Below are 16409 nucleotides of genomic sequence, written 5' to 3'. Positions count from 1 at the left end.
TGAAGAGGACGACCCAGTATTAGAAGGTGGACCTGATGAAGAGGACGACCCAGTATTAGAAGGTGGACCTGATGAAGAGGACGACCCAGTATTAGAAGGTGGACCTGATGAAGAGGACGACCCAGTATTAGAAGGTGGACCTGATGAAGAGGACGACCCAGTATTAGAAGGTGGACCTGATGAAGAGGACGACCCAGTATTAGAAGGTGGACCTGATGAAGAGGACGACCCAGTATTAGAAGGTGGACCTGATGAAGAGGACGACCCAGTATTAGAAGGTGGACCTGATGAAGAGGATGACCCAGTATTAGAAGGTGGACCTGATGAAGAGGACGACCCAGTATTAGAAGGTGGACCTGATGAAGAGGACGACCCAGTATTAGAAGGTGGACCTGATGAAGAGGACGACCCAGTATTAGAAGGTGGACCTGATGAAGAGGACGACCCAGTATTAGAAGGTGGACCTGATGAAGAGGATGACCCAGTATTAGAAGGTGGACCTGATGAAGAGGACGACCCAGTATTAGAAGGTGGACCTGATGAAGAGGACGACCCAGTATTAGAAGGTGGACCTGATGAAGAGGACGACCCAGTATTAGAAGGTGGACCTGATGAAGAGGACGACCCAGTATTAGAAGGTGGACCTGATGAAGAGGACGACCCAGTATTAGAAGGTGGACCTGATGAAGAGGACGACCCAGTATTAGAAGGTGGACCTGATGAAGAGGATGACCCAGTATTAGAAGGTGGACCTGATGAAGAGGACGACCCAGTATTAGAAGGTGGACCTGATGAAGAGGACAATCCAGTTTCATCACATCCATCTGTGACAGTTTTTCTGTATTATATAAGATTTTTCCTTTTTTATAAACACTGCGTAAATGTTGCAGGCAGAGATGGAGACCGTCCCACCCCCTCTCACCCCCTCACACCCCCTCTCACCCCTCTGCTCCACTCAGCCCTGGTCTCCGCCATGTGTGCTGTGGCGTTTTTTCCCTCATGTGCAGCCCCAACTTAGATCAGGTCATTTGGGTGTTAAAATGAATAACTTTGTCTGGCCGGGGGCGGGGCTTTTGCATTGGCCACTTACAGTATGTGATCAACAATGATCTGGGCTGGGACATGTTCAGTCTGGTGTGTTTTATGGAAACCTTGCCTAATAGAGAAACATCAAACTCTGAGGTCCCGCCTCCACTCACACCTTCTTTGAAAACGTTTAGCACAACTTTCCATCATACGTGCCTCAAGATTATTTAGCTCAATTTTGAGATCAATCCAGTAAAATCTGTTGGAACTTGTTCAAATGCAAGGGGGGAAAAAAAAGACGCAGAAGGATTTACACCAAAGATAGCCGAGTTTCTGTTTATACGAACTTTTAGAATGTCATCCATGTCTGTCAATGTGGGCGGGGCTAACTGGCTGAAACATTGTAGGGGTGCTTTAGCTTTGTTGTGACTTACACAACATATCTGAATGTAAGTCAGTTCAGAGTATGACTGCCATCGCCCATGCCAAGTTTGGTAGGAGGGTTTATGGTTTAATTCCATGTACTTCCTGTTTGATGGTGTCGGACCATCATTGGCCATGGTTACGTTTGGCATAGCAACTGGAGGTTTTTTCTCTGTGGAATAATGAAAGGGTTTGACATGTTAGAAGCATTTTAAATGTTTTGGGTTTTTATCTGGGGAGGAGGGGCCTCCAGAATGAAAAAGCGCTTCCTGCTGAAATTGGGCGGGGCTTAGGGCTAGACTGGAAATTGTCATCTTAAACTGTTCAGGACCGGATCCTGATCCATCAGTTAGTTTGTTTGGTGAGGAGATCAAAATTGAGGAATTTATAGTAATGATGAGTGATGGCCTTATATTGAAGTTTGCCATGGTAACGCTGTCATGCCAACAGTTTTCACTGGATTTCTTCAGCAACTTTTTTTGGGTCCAAAACTTCAGATAAATGGGTTTCTGAATGAATATTAACACTTTATGTAGATAGGGGGCGTGGCTAATTTGTATTCAAATTATTGCCATATATTTGTGTTCAGGGTGGGATGGCATCATATGTAACCAGTTATGGTAAAGCCATTGCATTTCATTAGGTGTTTGCACTGCCGTCAGGCCGAATTAAACTTTAATAGAAATTAAACAACATAAAAAAACAGAAACCATGAAAACGTACACTTTCGTACGTTTGCTTTCGTACGTTTGATATGCTTACATTTGTCATATTTTCACTATAATGTAATTAAAATGGTTAAACAGCAAAACTCAAGTTTAATGCTGTTAAATACGTTTGTTTTTTCAGTGAATTATTTTTACTGTGATATTTGTTTAGTACTGGTCTAGAGGGGTACTTGGGACTGGAGGACCCAGGAGGACCCCCTGACTGGATTATAAATGTTGTCATATTTCAATAAACAGTAAAAAGCTGAAATAAAACAAAATAATCATGTAAAAGTAAAGTAACTCTAAAACTCTTTTTGAAGGTTTTATCAGCTGTTGGAATATAACTTTCTTTTAGTGTAAAAAGTGGAAATATTTTTGTTACGTATTGATTTTACATCATTGGTTTGTTGTGAGAAACAAATAGAAGGAAAAATCCAGAACTGTATTTTTAATATCAACCAGAATATTGATACATTTCAGATTGGTTTTCATCAGTGTGTTTAGTGGCTCTGTGTGAGTGTGTGTGTGTGTGTTTAGTGGCTCTGTGTGTGTGTGTGTGTGTTTAGTGGCTCTGTGTGTGTGTGTGTGTGTGTGTGTTTAGTGGCTCTGTGTGTGTTTAGTGGCTCTGTGTGTGTGTGTGTGTGTGTGTTTAGTGGCTCTGTGTGTGTGTGTGTGTGTTTAGTGGCTCTGTGTGTGTTTAGTGGCTCTGTGTGTGTGTGTGTGTGTGTTTAGTGGCTCTGTGTGTGTGTGTGTGTTTAGTGGCTCTGTGTGTGTGTGTGTGTGTGTGTGTGTGTTTAGTGGCTCTGTGTGTGTGTGTGTGTGTGTGTGTGTGTGTGTGTGTTTAGTGGCTCTGTGTGTGTGTGTGTGTGTGTGTGTGTGTGTTTAGTGGCTCTGTGTGTGTGTGTGTGTGTGTGTGTGTTTAGTGGCTCTGTGTGTGTGTGTGTGTGTGTGTGTGTGTGTTTAGTGGCTCTGTGTGTGTGTGTGTGTGTGTTTAGTGGCTCTGTGTGTGTGTCTGTGTGTGTTTAGTGGCTCTGTGTGTGTGTGTGTGTGTGTTTAGTGGCTCTGTGTGTGTTTAGTGGCTCTGTGTGTGTGTGTGTGTTTAGTGGCTCTGTGTGTGTGTGTGTGTGTGTTTAGTGGCTCTGTGTGTGTGTGTGTGTTTAGTGGCTCTGTGTGTGTGTGTGTGTGTGTGTGTGTGTGTGTGTGTGTTTAGTGGCTCTGTGTGTGTGTGTGTGTGTGTGTGTGTGTGTGTGTGTGTTTAGTGGCTCTGTGTGTGTGTGTGTGTTTAGTGGCTCTGTGTGTGTGTGTGTGTGTGTTTAGTGGCTCTGTGTGTGTGTGTGTGTTTAGTGGCTCTGTATGTGTGTGTGTGTGTTTAGTGGCTCTGTGTGTGTGTGTGTGTGTGTGTGTGTTTAGTGGCTCTGTGTGTGTGTGTGTGTGTGTGTGTGTGTGTGTGTGTGTTTAGTGGCTCTGTGTGTGTGTGTGTGTGTGTGTGTTTAGTGGCTCTGTGTGTGTGTGTGTGTGTGTGTGTTTAGTGGCTCTGTGTGTGTGTGTGTGTGTGTGTGTGTGTGCGTGTGTGTGTGTGTTTAGTGGCTCTGTGTGTGTGTGTGTGTGTGTGTGTGTGTGTGTGTGTGTGTGTGTGTGTGTGTGTGTTTAGTGGCTCTGTGTGTGTGTGTGTGTGTGTGTGTGTGTGTGTGTGTGTGTGTGTGTTTAGTGGCTGGATAAATAAAATGGCATGAAGGCCGCGTGCGGAGCGGAGAGAGAGAGAGGCGCAGAGGAGGGAGGTTGTCCAGCCGCGCGCGATGCGCTCGCGAGGAGCAGCGAGCGCGAGAGGACTTGAGGAGGGAGTCAGCAGGAGGAGGAGGAGGAGAGACGTGGTGATTATCTGCGGTCAGTGAGAGGGATAAGTCCAGCTCTCCGGTGTTCTGTCCGGCTCATCTCAGCCTTACGCGCACGCGCGCGCACGTGCTTCTAGTCGCACGCGCGCAGTGAGGATCGTTATGTGATGGGTGCTGGAGCGGAGCCCGGGAGAGCATTCCTTCGCCGGGGGAGCAGGGAGATGACGGAGATCAGGTCGGACTTCGCCTCCCTCCTGCAGACGAGGCTCCGCGCGGAGTGAAGGAGCCGCTGCTGCGTTCAGGGTCACAACCTGCTGCTGAACCGGACTAAATGATGCTCGAGCCCAGATCCGGATCGTGCAGCAGCTACGTGTTGCTGGGCTGGAATTAAGGCTTAGTGGGGGTTCTTCCGGAGCTGCAGGCTGACATGAAACATGACCTCTTCATGACTCTGCAGGGCGACATGGAGACGCCGGGACTCTACAGACTCCTCTGTTACTTCATTCTTAATTTGCCATTCTTGATTTGTGCAGATGGTAAGTGATCTGGGGCTTTCTGCAAACTGCCTTGGCCTCCCACCGGGTGGGGAGGGGGATGAAGCATCCCTGCTGAAGCTGCTGCATATTTTACTGTACAGATTGTACGTTTGGAAGGAACAATGATGAAGTGAAGCAGATAGAAAGATAGAAAGATAACAGAGGAAAGGAGGGTGGTGGGCTAAAACCGGGGGGGGGGGGGTGTAGAAGTTTGACGTTCCCTTTCATTGACCTGCTGTGTTTCCCTCGCCATCCAAAGCTACGTTTATAGAAGTCCCGAAAGATGTGAGTGTGGGGGAAGGAGAGGACGTGGAGATGCCCTGCGCCTTCAAGGCTCTCAGCTCAGCACCCATGTCTCTGGAGATTCAGTGGTGGTACCTGAAGGAGGACCGCTCTAAAGAACTGGCCCACGAGCTGCAGATCAGTGCGCCTACAAACAAAGCAAAGGTAGCTGCAGCTCGCCTGCACCCACATCAGCCTTCCTGCAGTTAGAAAGCATCTGCTGGTGTCTGAAAGGGACTCAGTCGGCCTCTCCTCTGCAGCCGTTTCAGCTTTGCAGGACATTTCAGTCGATAATCAGGAGAGTTTTCGGAGGATTTTGAGCCTTAAATACAAACATCCTGCGGTGAATCCGCCGGTTGCAGCATCTCATCGTACACGCCTGACCTCAGCTGTTTGCCAGGAGAGGCGAGTGAGCGCGCTCATTGCAGGACCAGGACTCTCTCTGACTGCAGGAAGGACACTTGTTGGTTTTCAGATCCATTAGATTCTTCTCAGGCTCGCTGCTCAGAGCCACCATGATGTGATACTGTGGACAGAATGACTTTTCTCTTCAGCATGACAAATGAGCAGCCTGAGGGGCCGGGGACAATCACATCTGCGGCATTTCCTCTGTGGTTTAAGCACATGCAGGTGGGGGGGGGTCAGGGAGGAACCTTATCAATAGTGTCTTTCAGACATGCATGCACAACCTGCTCCGCTCACACATTCACTCGCTCCACCAGGGAAATCTGCATCTTTCAGTCTGATCACTGCAGATGTCATCAGACTGGGTGCTTACATGTGATTCTTATGTTTTGTCTTTGCAGGGGGGTCTGAGAGGAGCCACCAAGATCAGTGTAAGTGTCCACACTTTGTCCTCCCTCTGGACAGAACATGTGATCAGTGACGCTCCACCATTCAGCCACTGCTAATGCTGAAGGCAAAGAGGAGATCTGCTCCTCTGCTGGGGAATTTATCAGAGTTAGATTGTGAATATTGAGGTGAAAAAGCCTGTTTATGCAGGTGTGCTGCTACATCCTGCACAGGATTTATCTGTAATGTTTCCTGACCTCTGAGTTGGGTTCAGTGTTAAACACGCCGTGGCAGCTCTGGGTTACAGCGTTAGGTTATAGTAAAAGTAAAGTGCCTCCTTAGTAGGGATAATTGAGGCTTTATAAGAATGAATGTGCTGCTCTGCTGATAGCAGCCATGATTCGGTGCTGTTTTTGATGCCATGCTTCCACCTCCACTCATAAAACACCAGTCTGTCCTCATTAAACGGGTGATTAATGTGCTCTGAAAGCAGCTGTTTGCTTCTCTCTCTGCTCGGGTTTCAGACTGTACGTGTTCAGGGCAACGCCATCTCCCACCGCCTCAGCCTCTCCAAGGTGAAGAAGGAAGATGAGGGGGTGTACGAATGCCGGGTGTCTGACCTGTGGGCTGAAGAGACTCAGGAACTTACAGTTCACGCTGCACTGCACGTCACGTCAGGCGGCGGCATGGTGGCCGAGGAGGCCGTGTCCCACATCCAGAACCGCTGGTCGCTGAGGAATACTAACACAGCTCTGGGAGGGGGTGTCGCAGAGAGCACCACCTCCAAGCCTGGCCAGACGCTGGCAGGAGGTGCCAGATCAGAGCAGGGGAAGCGCCGGGGGCCTCAGAGGGCCCAGCCAGACCTTCTTCCCTCCATCTCATCCACAACAGCCCCCTCAGTTGCCAAGTCGTCAGCCTCGCCGCTACCAGGGATGGCGGCCATCCTCCGGCAGCAACATGGGGCCGGTGAGTCATGCAGAACCACAGTGACCCCTACTGGTCCAACATGGACCCCCGACTCAGGTTCACAAAGAGCTGCAGCTCGGCAGACAGTCTGGCTGCTTCTGTTTCAATGCTTGTGTGTTATTTCTGCACGCTTGTTGTTGGCCATGGGACCTGGAGCAGGTCAGACCTGGAGCAGGTCAGGCCTGGAGCAGGTCAGACCTGGATCAGGTCAGACCTGGAGCAGGTCAGGCCTGGAGCAGGTCAGGCCTGGATCAGGTCAGGCCTGGATCAGGTCAGACCTGGAGCAGGTCAGGCCTGGATCAGGTCAGACCTGGATCAGGTCAGACCTGGCGGATTCCTGCCGCGCCGCATCGCGCTCTGCCTTTCCCCGTTTAAGCAGCACAGCCAGAGAGTTGGAGAACAGAGGGACGTTAAGTCGCTTAAGTTCAGCTGTGGACTCCACATGGCTTTGTCTCGTCAGGAGACGGGACTGAAACTCTGAGAGAAGATTATTTATGGTGTGATAGAATTCTGCTGCATGCTGGATGCATCCCCTAATCATCATCTGGCTTTTCAGGCACATCCAACATGCATTCAGAACATGTCTGTCTACCTGTGCCAGCAGCTTGGCGTGTGCAGAGATGGGAGGGAAGGAGAGTTGCAATCCACCGCCTGCCCCAGTGCTGTGAAATGAAGGGTGCCCATGAATAATTAAAAGTTAGCACAGCTTTGTGGGCTGGTTGGTGTGCTGCTGATGCAGGGATCAGCCAGTCCAGGCAGAATCAGGGACATGTTGATGCGACGGCGTTGACTTCCGCATTTGTCTGGACGTTACTGCTAAGTGAGCGAAGCTCGTTGGAGGTGCTAAAGGCATCAGAGCTGCAGTTTTCTGTGTGCAGAGTCCTTTCAGAGGTTTTTCTCCAAACTTTGATCAGTTATTCAGAGGCTTCTCGCTGGGATGAGGGAAGTGACTTAATCTGGAGCAATGCTGCTGTTCCGCGTGACTGTGAATCCCTTCGCCCGCCTCGCTCTGCAAGCCAAGCACAAGCAAAGCAAACTAAAGGCATGAAAAGGCATTATTAGCTCGAAGAGATGTCATAACAACACGTGCTGTGCTGAAACATTCATTAGAAGTGCATGGATGGAAATCTGACTGCGTTACATTCTGATACCTGCCGTGTTTGAGAACACCCGACTCTGTTTGCATGAGCTCAAACAGGATGATTGTTAAAGTAGATTCCCCAAAATCCACTGCAGGCAAAAATATGCTGCATCCACGGGATGAGGAGAAAATCCTTCCCACAGTCACAGCAGACACCTGAAGGAAGGCCAGCGTTCAATCTAAACATGCATCTAACGCGTTAATAATCCACACACACAGTGGATTTTTTCACACAGAAATGAGAAAGTATGGTTGTCTTTAGGTTGGATGTTGTGCAGGAAACACAGAGCTGTGACACAGATTCCCTCCTGCTGCATGAGTCTGCAGAAGCTCAGAGCCAAAACAAAGTAGTGAGAAACAGAAGATGTTCGCCCACGTGTCCATGCTTCATTTATGTAACCTGCATCTGTCAGCTGTCTTCGGCATGTTTACTGATGCAGCGCAGAAACACTCCAGATACACAACCTCCTCCATCACTGGAGCATGTCAGGATGTGGTTTAAACTCGGACTGGACCACACTGAGACCTCCTCCACCTGGTCTGGTTCCTGCAGTCAGGATACGGTTCCATCTGACTCTAAAACACTTTTGTACCCAGACGACTTCATATTCCAGTCAGTGACTAACAGGGTGTCCAGATCATCATCCTACCACCGCCGTGCTGACATCTGCTATGAGGTCTTATGCTGAAATCTTGTCCACATGATCTAACATGTCGGGTCTGGTCTGTGCAAAGACTAAAAGCCTGTTGATATTCCAAAGATCTGACCATCACCTGATTTCTAGAGTTATGTTTTAAATATAAATACAAAATCTGATTTGCTTCATCAGATAACCGATATCATCTGATTATGATAAATCAGATAACACACACGGATGTCATCCTGCGGGACAACCTGTATATCTGTACAAAAAACTGATTTCCATCTTTTTACCTGAATGCATTGTCCCAAAGGGAGCATTGCACAAAAGAACAACATGATAGCATGGTTGCTATGCGTGATTATTGTTCCTCATTCTTGAACTGAAAGAGAACCATTCTGGATGCAGAAAACTACATTTAGCACAAACATCAGTTAAACTTTAAGGAAAATCTTTTCCCACTGTGAGCAACATCTAATCTTAGCAAACAAAAGTTAATTCACACAGCACTCTTGTTTGTGTTTGCCCTTATCTGTGCAGACACACTCGCAGTACTATCAACACGCTCGCTCAACACGGTGAACTTCTAGCAAAATTCTAACCAATCACAAGCCTCGGATTAAGTCATCCTGATTCGCTGCTTTGCAGTGTGCTGACTACACTGTGAAAGGTTAAATCCTGTGCTGATGGCACTAGCTCAAGTTAAGATGAATTTGGTCGGTTAGTTTAATATTTTTATATAAATCTATGAAGTGTATGTTTAGCTATGCTATACAGAGAACATATCGGTGATTTCCCCTCATGTTGACTGACAAACAGGGAAACTGACTTAAGTTATCGTCATCAGCACAGGATAAAATTTTTCACAGTGTAACGCTAAGACTACAAGTTCCCACATTAGCAGCTAATGCTAAGATGCAGGCTCTCACATTAGCAGCTAATGCTAAGATGCAGGCTCTCACATTAGCAGCTAATGCTAAGATGCAGGCTCTCACATTAGCAGCTAATGCTAAGATGCAAGCTCTCACATTAGCAGCTAATGCTAAGATGCAGGCTCTCACATTAGCAGCTAATGCTAAGATGCAGGCTCTCACATTAGCAGCTAATGCTAAGATGCAAGCTCTCACATTAGCAGCTAATGCTAAGATGCAGGCTCTCACATTAGCAGCTAATGCTAAGATGCAAGCTCTCACATTAGCAGCTAATGCTAAGATGCAAGCTCTCACATTAGCAGCTAATGCTAAGATGCAGGCTCTCACATTAGCAGCTAATGCTAAGATGCAGGCTCTCACATTAGCAGCTAATGCTAAGATGCAGGCTCTCACATTAGCAGCTAATGCTAAGATGCAGGCTCTCAAATTAGCAGCTAATGCTAAGATGCAGGCTCTCACATTAGCAGCTAATGCTAAGATGCAGGCTCTCAAATTAGCAGCTAATGCTAAGATGCAGGCTCTCACATTAGCAGCTAACTCTAAGAGTGTGTCTCAATACGTTAGTGCGCTGTAGTGCATAGTGCGCACTACACACTTTTTTCTGTAGTGATCACTATCATGGGCAAGTGCTGTCCCAAATTGAACGCTGGACGTAGTGCACTACCAGCAGTGACGTACTCTTATTTCACCACAATTCTTCTGTCGCCAAAAGTAAAACAAAGTGCTATATTGTAAGAACGGATTTGCTTTACTGTAAGTACGTTCACTCGCTCCCCAAAGTGGCCATTTGGAGTCTCCAAATGGATATTCCAACTTCCATAAGCTCAGTGAGACTCTAATGAAAGGTGGCATAAAGAAGAATCTTGTTGTATATTCATATTTACTATCAGTATTATTGAAAGTCAACAGGTGATCCATAAACCCACTAAAAGCTTAGTTTTTCTATTGTGCATTTTAATAAAAGAGTCAGAATAAGTTTTACGGTCAATATTTTTATATATGTAAACAATATAATGCCATGTTATGTAATGTAAACAAAATGGAATAACATAAGAACACCATAACACAATACAATTGACATATTAACATTAATGGGTATTTGTTTTCTGAACTATTGCCTGATAAAGAGTGTTTGTAAAAATAAAGTAAAAAAGCAGGAGAGCAGAATATGTAGCTGTTATGATGAGCAGGGGTCCTGGTGATCTGAAGGGCAGGAATGTAGTCTTCCTCTGGAAGGAGCTTGTTGTGGTGTAGGACAAACAAGGACCCAAGTGCAGATTGGATGTGGATACTAGGACAGGTTTATTGTTCTCCTGGGCAGAATGGTAGGTGGCCAGGCAGGCAGGTTGGCGGGCAGGCAGGCTGGTTGACGGGCAGGCAGGCAGGTTGGCGGGCAGGCAGGCAGGTTGGCGGGCAGGCAGGCAGGTTGGCGGGCAGGCAGGCAAGAATCATGCACTGGTGACAGAACAGACAGTTGTGAAACAAGCAGTTTAAATTCTTAAGCAGAAATGCTGCAATGGCCGAGAGCTGTTACCACAGATGAAACAACAATCAGGCGATGACTGGCGAACTGAGCTGGCCTTTTATCTTGCTGCTGCTGATTTCCCGATGAGAACCTGGTGTGGACTTGATTGCCAGAGAAACAGGCACACCCACTGCAGCACAGGTCAGAGCAGGAACCACAACAGAGCTGGTCCTTCTTCATCTGAAGAGCTGCTGGGTTTCCATCAGAATCAGATGACAGACTAATAAAGGCAAAGAAGAAGTTTTTATCCCACATTAGTACTGCGACTGTAATAAGGATTCCTGTTTTCTGCCACTTAGCATCACAGCATTTTTTATTTTCCCCTTTCACTCTTTAAAATGAATCATCTGGGTGAAAAACATGAAATCAGGTGAATAAACATATGTTGTGATAACAACAAACATAAAAGCAAAATGACCAGGAATTAATTTACTTTAAAAAAAAAAAGAAGTGGGTCGAGTACAGATCCCTGCGGGTTGCCTCTGGTAAATCTGCAGGAAATCGCTGTTGTGACAAGTGTACTTTGGATGCTTAAGTGATCCATCCATAAGTGGATGCCTACTTAAGTGACTTAACATTTTCACCTCCAAAATCTGGTGGGAACTTCTCGATTTCATGACCATCCTCATCTGTCATTTCCTTTTATTGAACATCTGGAGCTTCGGAACATATTTCATTTATCATGGTTAAATATTTTCATTTAAAGAGGTTTGTAAAGACATACCATGGACACAATACCGCTGAAGGTTGAGGTTGCGTTTACATGAATATAAAGATCAGATTTGCAGTTGTGAGCTTATCTATGTCATCCTGCACACTTCAGTCCATATGGAACAGTCTGCCCGGCTGCGAACCAGCCAGGTATTAAGCAGCCTGAACACTCATTAGACGTACCCTGCATATCGTCGGTTCAGAGCTGATGGTGAGAGTGGAAGTGAGGTATATTGGTGGTGTTGTAGACTGAACTGTAATGTTTATGTCCCTAAGTAAACCCTCAGCCAAGCGGGCTCCCATACAATGAATCAAATCAAGCTAAAGTGGCTCGCTGACACTTTTTGATTGACAGGAGATTTTTTTTTCCCTCCATTTCTACTCAGTCGATCTTGTGGAAGCATTTGTCAACAGATGAAGGTTAAAAAGAATTGCAGAACTGAAAGATTACCTCTGCTGCCTTATCCTTACTAATAACAGCAGTGTCGTAGCAACCGGGTTGGGGGGGCCGGACATACACAGGCATCTGTCACTTTTCTGCAATGTCATCTGACTGAGTGGCAGAAACAATTAATAAGGGATGGGGGAAGGGGGTGGGGGGCTGAAGGAGAAGAGAGATAAGCTGTCAAGTTTCAAATTGCATCTCACATTTTTATTTCTCCTCCATCGTATGTGTGCGCTCTCCTCAGCGGGGAGGGGAGGCACATATCCTAGCAGGAGGGTTGTTTCTGGTTGTGTTTCCTTCACATCTGGATGTGGGTGCTGTTTCAGGCCAGACAGACTCAGATCACCATTCACAGGATTCATCCATAAATCTTCACCACTTCCGGAATTTACTGTCCCACTGTCAGCTGCTACGCTGGTCTATGTCGGAATACAGCCCTTTTATGCTAACATTAGCGTTAGCTGAATCCCAGAAGTTCTCATTTAAAGCTTTTAAATTAGACAAATGTGGTGAGAGGACATGGGACAGGTTGTTTGCTCCCCACTGCAGTGAAATGATGCTGGAAAGGGTTTAACAGAAATGTCGCTGCCAGTTGGGTTTTACATGGTGAAGTATAAAGCTGGGGATATACTCAGTAGTCTGCATACAGTAGGACCGGTGTCTGCATCTAGTCAGACAGGCATCTGACAACAGCAGGACAGATGTCTGTACGGCTGGACAGACATCTGACAACAGCAGGACAGATGTCTGTACGGCTGGACAGACATCTGACAACAGCAGGACAGATGTCTGTACGGCTGGACAGACATCTGACAACTGCAGGACAGATGTCTGTACGGCTGGACAGACATCTGACAACTGCAGGACAGATGTCTGTACGGCTGGACAGACATCTGACAACAGCAGGACAGATGTCTGTACGGCTGGACAGACATCTGACAACAGCAGGACAGATGTCTGTACGGCTGGACAGACATCTGACAACTGCAGGACAGATGTCTGTACGGCTGGACAGACATCTGACAACAGCAGGACAGATGTCTGTACGGCTGGACAGACATCTGACAACAGCAGGACAGATGTCTGTACGGCTGGACAGACATCTGACAACTGCAGGACAGATGTCTGTACGGCTGGACAGACATCTGACAACTGCAGGACTGGTAGGACCAGCATCGGTGTGATAGGACTGATGTTTGTACATTAGAACCAGCATTAGTTGACAGGACCATTCTGTACGTGCAGTAGGACTGCCGTTCGGATGATAGGACCAGCGTCGGTACCGTGGTTCTACCGTTTGTACGGTAGAACCAGTGTCTATAAGTTAGGACCAACTTTTGTACGATGTGACAAGACTGTGTATGGTGGGACCACCTTCTATGTATGCTAGGACTGGCATCTCCATGCAGGAGCACCGGCATGCGTGCTGCATGACTGCCATCTGCGTGCGATAGGTAAAGTGTCTGTGAAGCAGAATCGCACACAGATGTTGTGTGGTAGTAAAAATGGTTGTAGTTTCACAGCACCTGCAGGCCAGTGTGTTGTATCCCGGCACTGTAGTCCGCTTGTTTGATTCCCTTGAAACAAACTTGGACAACTGTTGCTGTTTCTGGTAACAACTTTATCTGGACATCATCTTCAGTAACTAGTTGCCTAGTCCACATCTGACCATGTAAAACCAAACTATCCCCATGACAACAGATCATGTTCATCGTCTGCTGCAGCGTCATCTTCTTCACTTTCTCCGTCTGTTTTTACCTCTCAAAAATAAAACAGCTGCTTGCTGCAGGCTTGTTCTGCAACTGTAAAAATACTCCCCCCCCCTCGCACAGATTTAATGCCTCCCCCCAACACACACACACACACACACACACACACACACACACACACACACTCCACCTCTAAAACAGTGACCTAAATAATTACTAAAACCAAAAACTTGATGAAAATCATTTGACAATGGCAGCTCTGCAGAGTTTCTTCTGCTAACTGAAGGAAGTTTTTGCTTCTGGACTTTGGCAGTTTATAGAATTAATTTTCCTTCTGATGTTTGGAAATTGAAATTGAGGAAAGTATTTCAGGGTACTTTAAATGATGCTGCACTTCTACATGATGAAAACCTAAAAAGACGGAAAAGACTGAGGAAAACTTTGTAATTTAACGTTGGCTTCCATTAAAATTGCTAATATTTGACCTCAACCAGCAAAAAGCATGTCAGAAATACGGCTTGTGGGGCTATTACAGATCAGATATTTATTCTCTGAACTCACAGATGAAATTTGCATTAAATTCACTAACATTAGAAAATCCTGAGATACAGGATATAATCTTTCATCTGTAAATATTCTAGATAAAAGGAGTCTGATTGCTGCAAGAAGCCCAGAGTTCTGTGCGACTTGATGAGTCGTGCAGGACAGAACTGGACCGACGCTGGCCTCGCTACAGAGTCTCCCTGCAGGATCTCATCTGACAGCTGCTCCCTTATCTGCTCAGTGTCTGAGCTTTGACAGACTCAGCTCAACAGTCTGTCTCAGATGATGAAGTGATGCTGTGAAGTGCAGAAGGAACTGTTAGACAGTCATGTGAGGATGCGTATTTGTTTGTCAGTTATAATGAGGTTGCTGTTTATGATGAAGAGTCATGACCATTATTCCGTCTCGGCTTCATGTGCAGAAGGTTTCCATGCCGTCTGCAGCGCCTCGGGATCGATAACTTCCATATGAGAGGGTTGTTTAAAGGGTTGTTTTGGCTGCAGCCTGGGAAATCTTACGAAATTCTGCTCAATCTTGTTGTGATTATTTTGTCAACCAAATGCTGTGGTATTAAACACAACTGCAGGAACACTGCCACGTCCTGTAAGTGATTAATTAGATGAGAATAACCACTGATGTCCAGTCCCGTTCGGAACGTGATGTTCTGCAACATGTCTTTAGGAAAATGAAGATGTTTCCAACTAAAATGTCACTATGTGTCATCCAAGACATGAGCCGAGTCTCTGAGGAGATTATACTGAATGACACAAAATCCATTAGAGACTAATGGATGCTAACACTGATGCTTATGATGTCAATGTGTGTCATGTTTGTGTGGAGGGATGTTTGGTAACAAGATGTGGCAGCTGCACATCCTGATCAGCATCCTGAACCAAGATGGTCCAACACTGGTCCTTCAGCGTGATGACCCTGTTTCTGTCAGCTTGTGAGAGGAAAAGTCCTCAGTTCACACAGATCTGTCACAGTCCTGAACGAGGGATGGAAGAACACATCAAGAAGATGTGTGTACTTGTGTGTGTGTGTGTGTGAGTTCATTACATGTGAACTCATTGTGCTGAAAAGAGGAGGCGTGAGTAAAAGGCAACATCTGGTCAGGCACCATTCAGCAGAGACACGTTTTGCATGATGAATGTGTGAACAGATGTGGATGTGCTGCTGATGCAGGACAAGAGCAAGTAAAATCCATGTGAGCTCAACATGAAACACGTCTTCAGTATTTCAAAACGAGCGCTAACGATGGTGAAACACCATAAACGTACAGCAACCAGCGAAAAGTATGTACGGAAGCACAAACACATCGATGGCGCTGCTTCTCCTGGACGCAGGAACACAATAGAACTAGATTTGTGTTTCCATCATGAAACTTTTGTGCTCCAACAGCATTAAGTGTTAAACATCCAACTACCTTCATGTGTTTTTCATTCACAGGTGAAGATTGAGAACATAAAAAAACAGGACACATTTTACTCTGATGTAGCAACACATCTGAGATAAAAGTAAAAAAAAAATCTTTTCTTTGTCTTTCATCCAGACTGCAGCATCATGAGCAGCATGGACCCCCTCCTCTGCATCACCCTCCTGCTCCTGCACAAGCTCCTCCCCTTCTTGCTGGCCCACTGAAGACACGTGAACCAAAAAGATGTTGTCCTCCAAGTCCTCACTTTCCAAACTAAGCAGAAAGCAGCAGAGCCAAAGTCCACCAGGGAGCAAGGCTCCTATGTAACCATCACAGGAAGGAAGTGAACCAAAGCAGCACGGGATGCAGGAGCTGGGGAGTGGGAGCTGACATGGTGGGCGTGGACATGTTGGGCGTGGACATGCTGGGCGTGGACATGGTGGGCGTGGACATGCTGGGCGTGGACATGTTGGGCGTGGACATGCTGGGCGTGGACATGGTGGGCGTGGACATGCTGGGCGTGGACATGCTGGGCGTGGACATGCTGGGCGTGGACATGCTGGGCATGGACATGTTGGGCATGGACATGCTGGGCGTGGACATGCTGGGCGTGGACATGCTGGGCGTGGACATGCTGGGCGTGGACATGCTGGGCGTGGACATGGTGGGCGTGGACATGCTGGGCGTGGACATGCTGGGCGTGGACATGCTGGGCGTGGACATGTTGGGCATGGACATGCTGGGCGTGGACATGGTGGGCGTGGACATGGTGGGCGTG

The 16409-nt window shown here is 46.8% G+C and overlaps 1 protein-coding gene across 1 annotated transcript; it reads left to right on the top strand.

The window, feature by feature from the left end:
• Window positions 1-4825: 4825 nt before the first annotated feature.
• On the top strand, window positions 4826-15855 carry vstm2b (V-set and transmembrane domain containing 2B; the record flags this gene model as incomplete). Its single annotated transcript, XM_079245578.1, has 4 exons — window positions 4826-4974; window positions 5616-5645; window positions 6126-6567; window positions 15767-15855. The coding sequence occupies exons 1-4, from the start codon at window positions 4843-4845 to the stop codon at window positions 15853-15855; spliced, it is 693 nt and encodes a 230-aa protein (XP_079101704.1). The 5' UTR covers window positions 4826-4842.
• Between the last annotated feature and the right edge of the window lie 554 nt (window positions 15856-16409).

Source organism: Telmatherina bonti, assembly GCF_933228915.1.
Source record: "Telmatherina bonti genome assembly, chromosome: 1".
Lineage (NCBI taxonomy): Eukaryota > Metazoa > Chordata > Actinopteri > Atheriniformes > Telmatherinidae > Telmatherina > Telmatherina bonti.
Note: the sequence above shows the minus strand (reverse complement) of the source record. Positions and strands in the feature narration are given on the sequence as shown.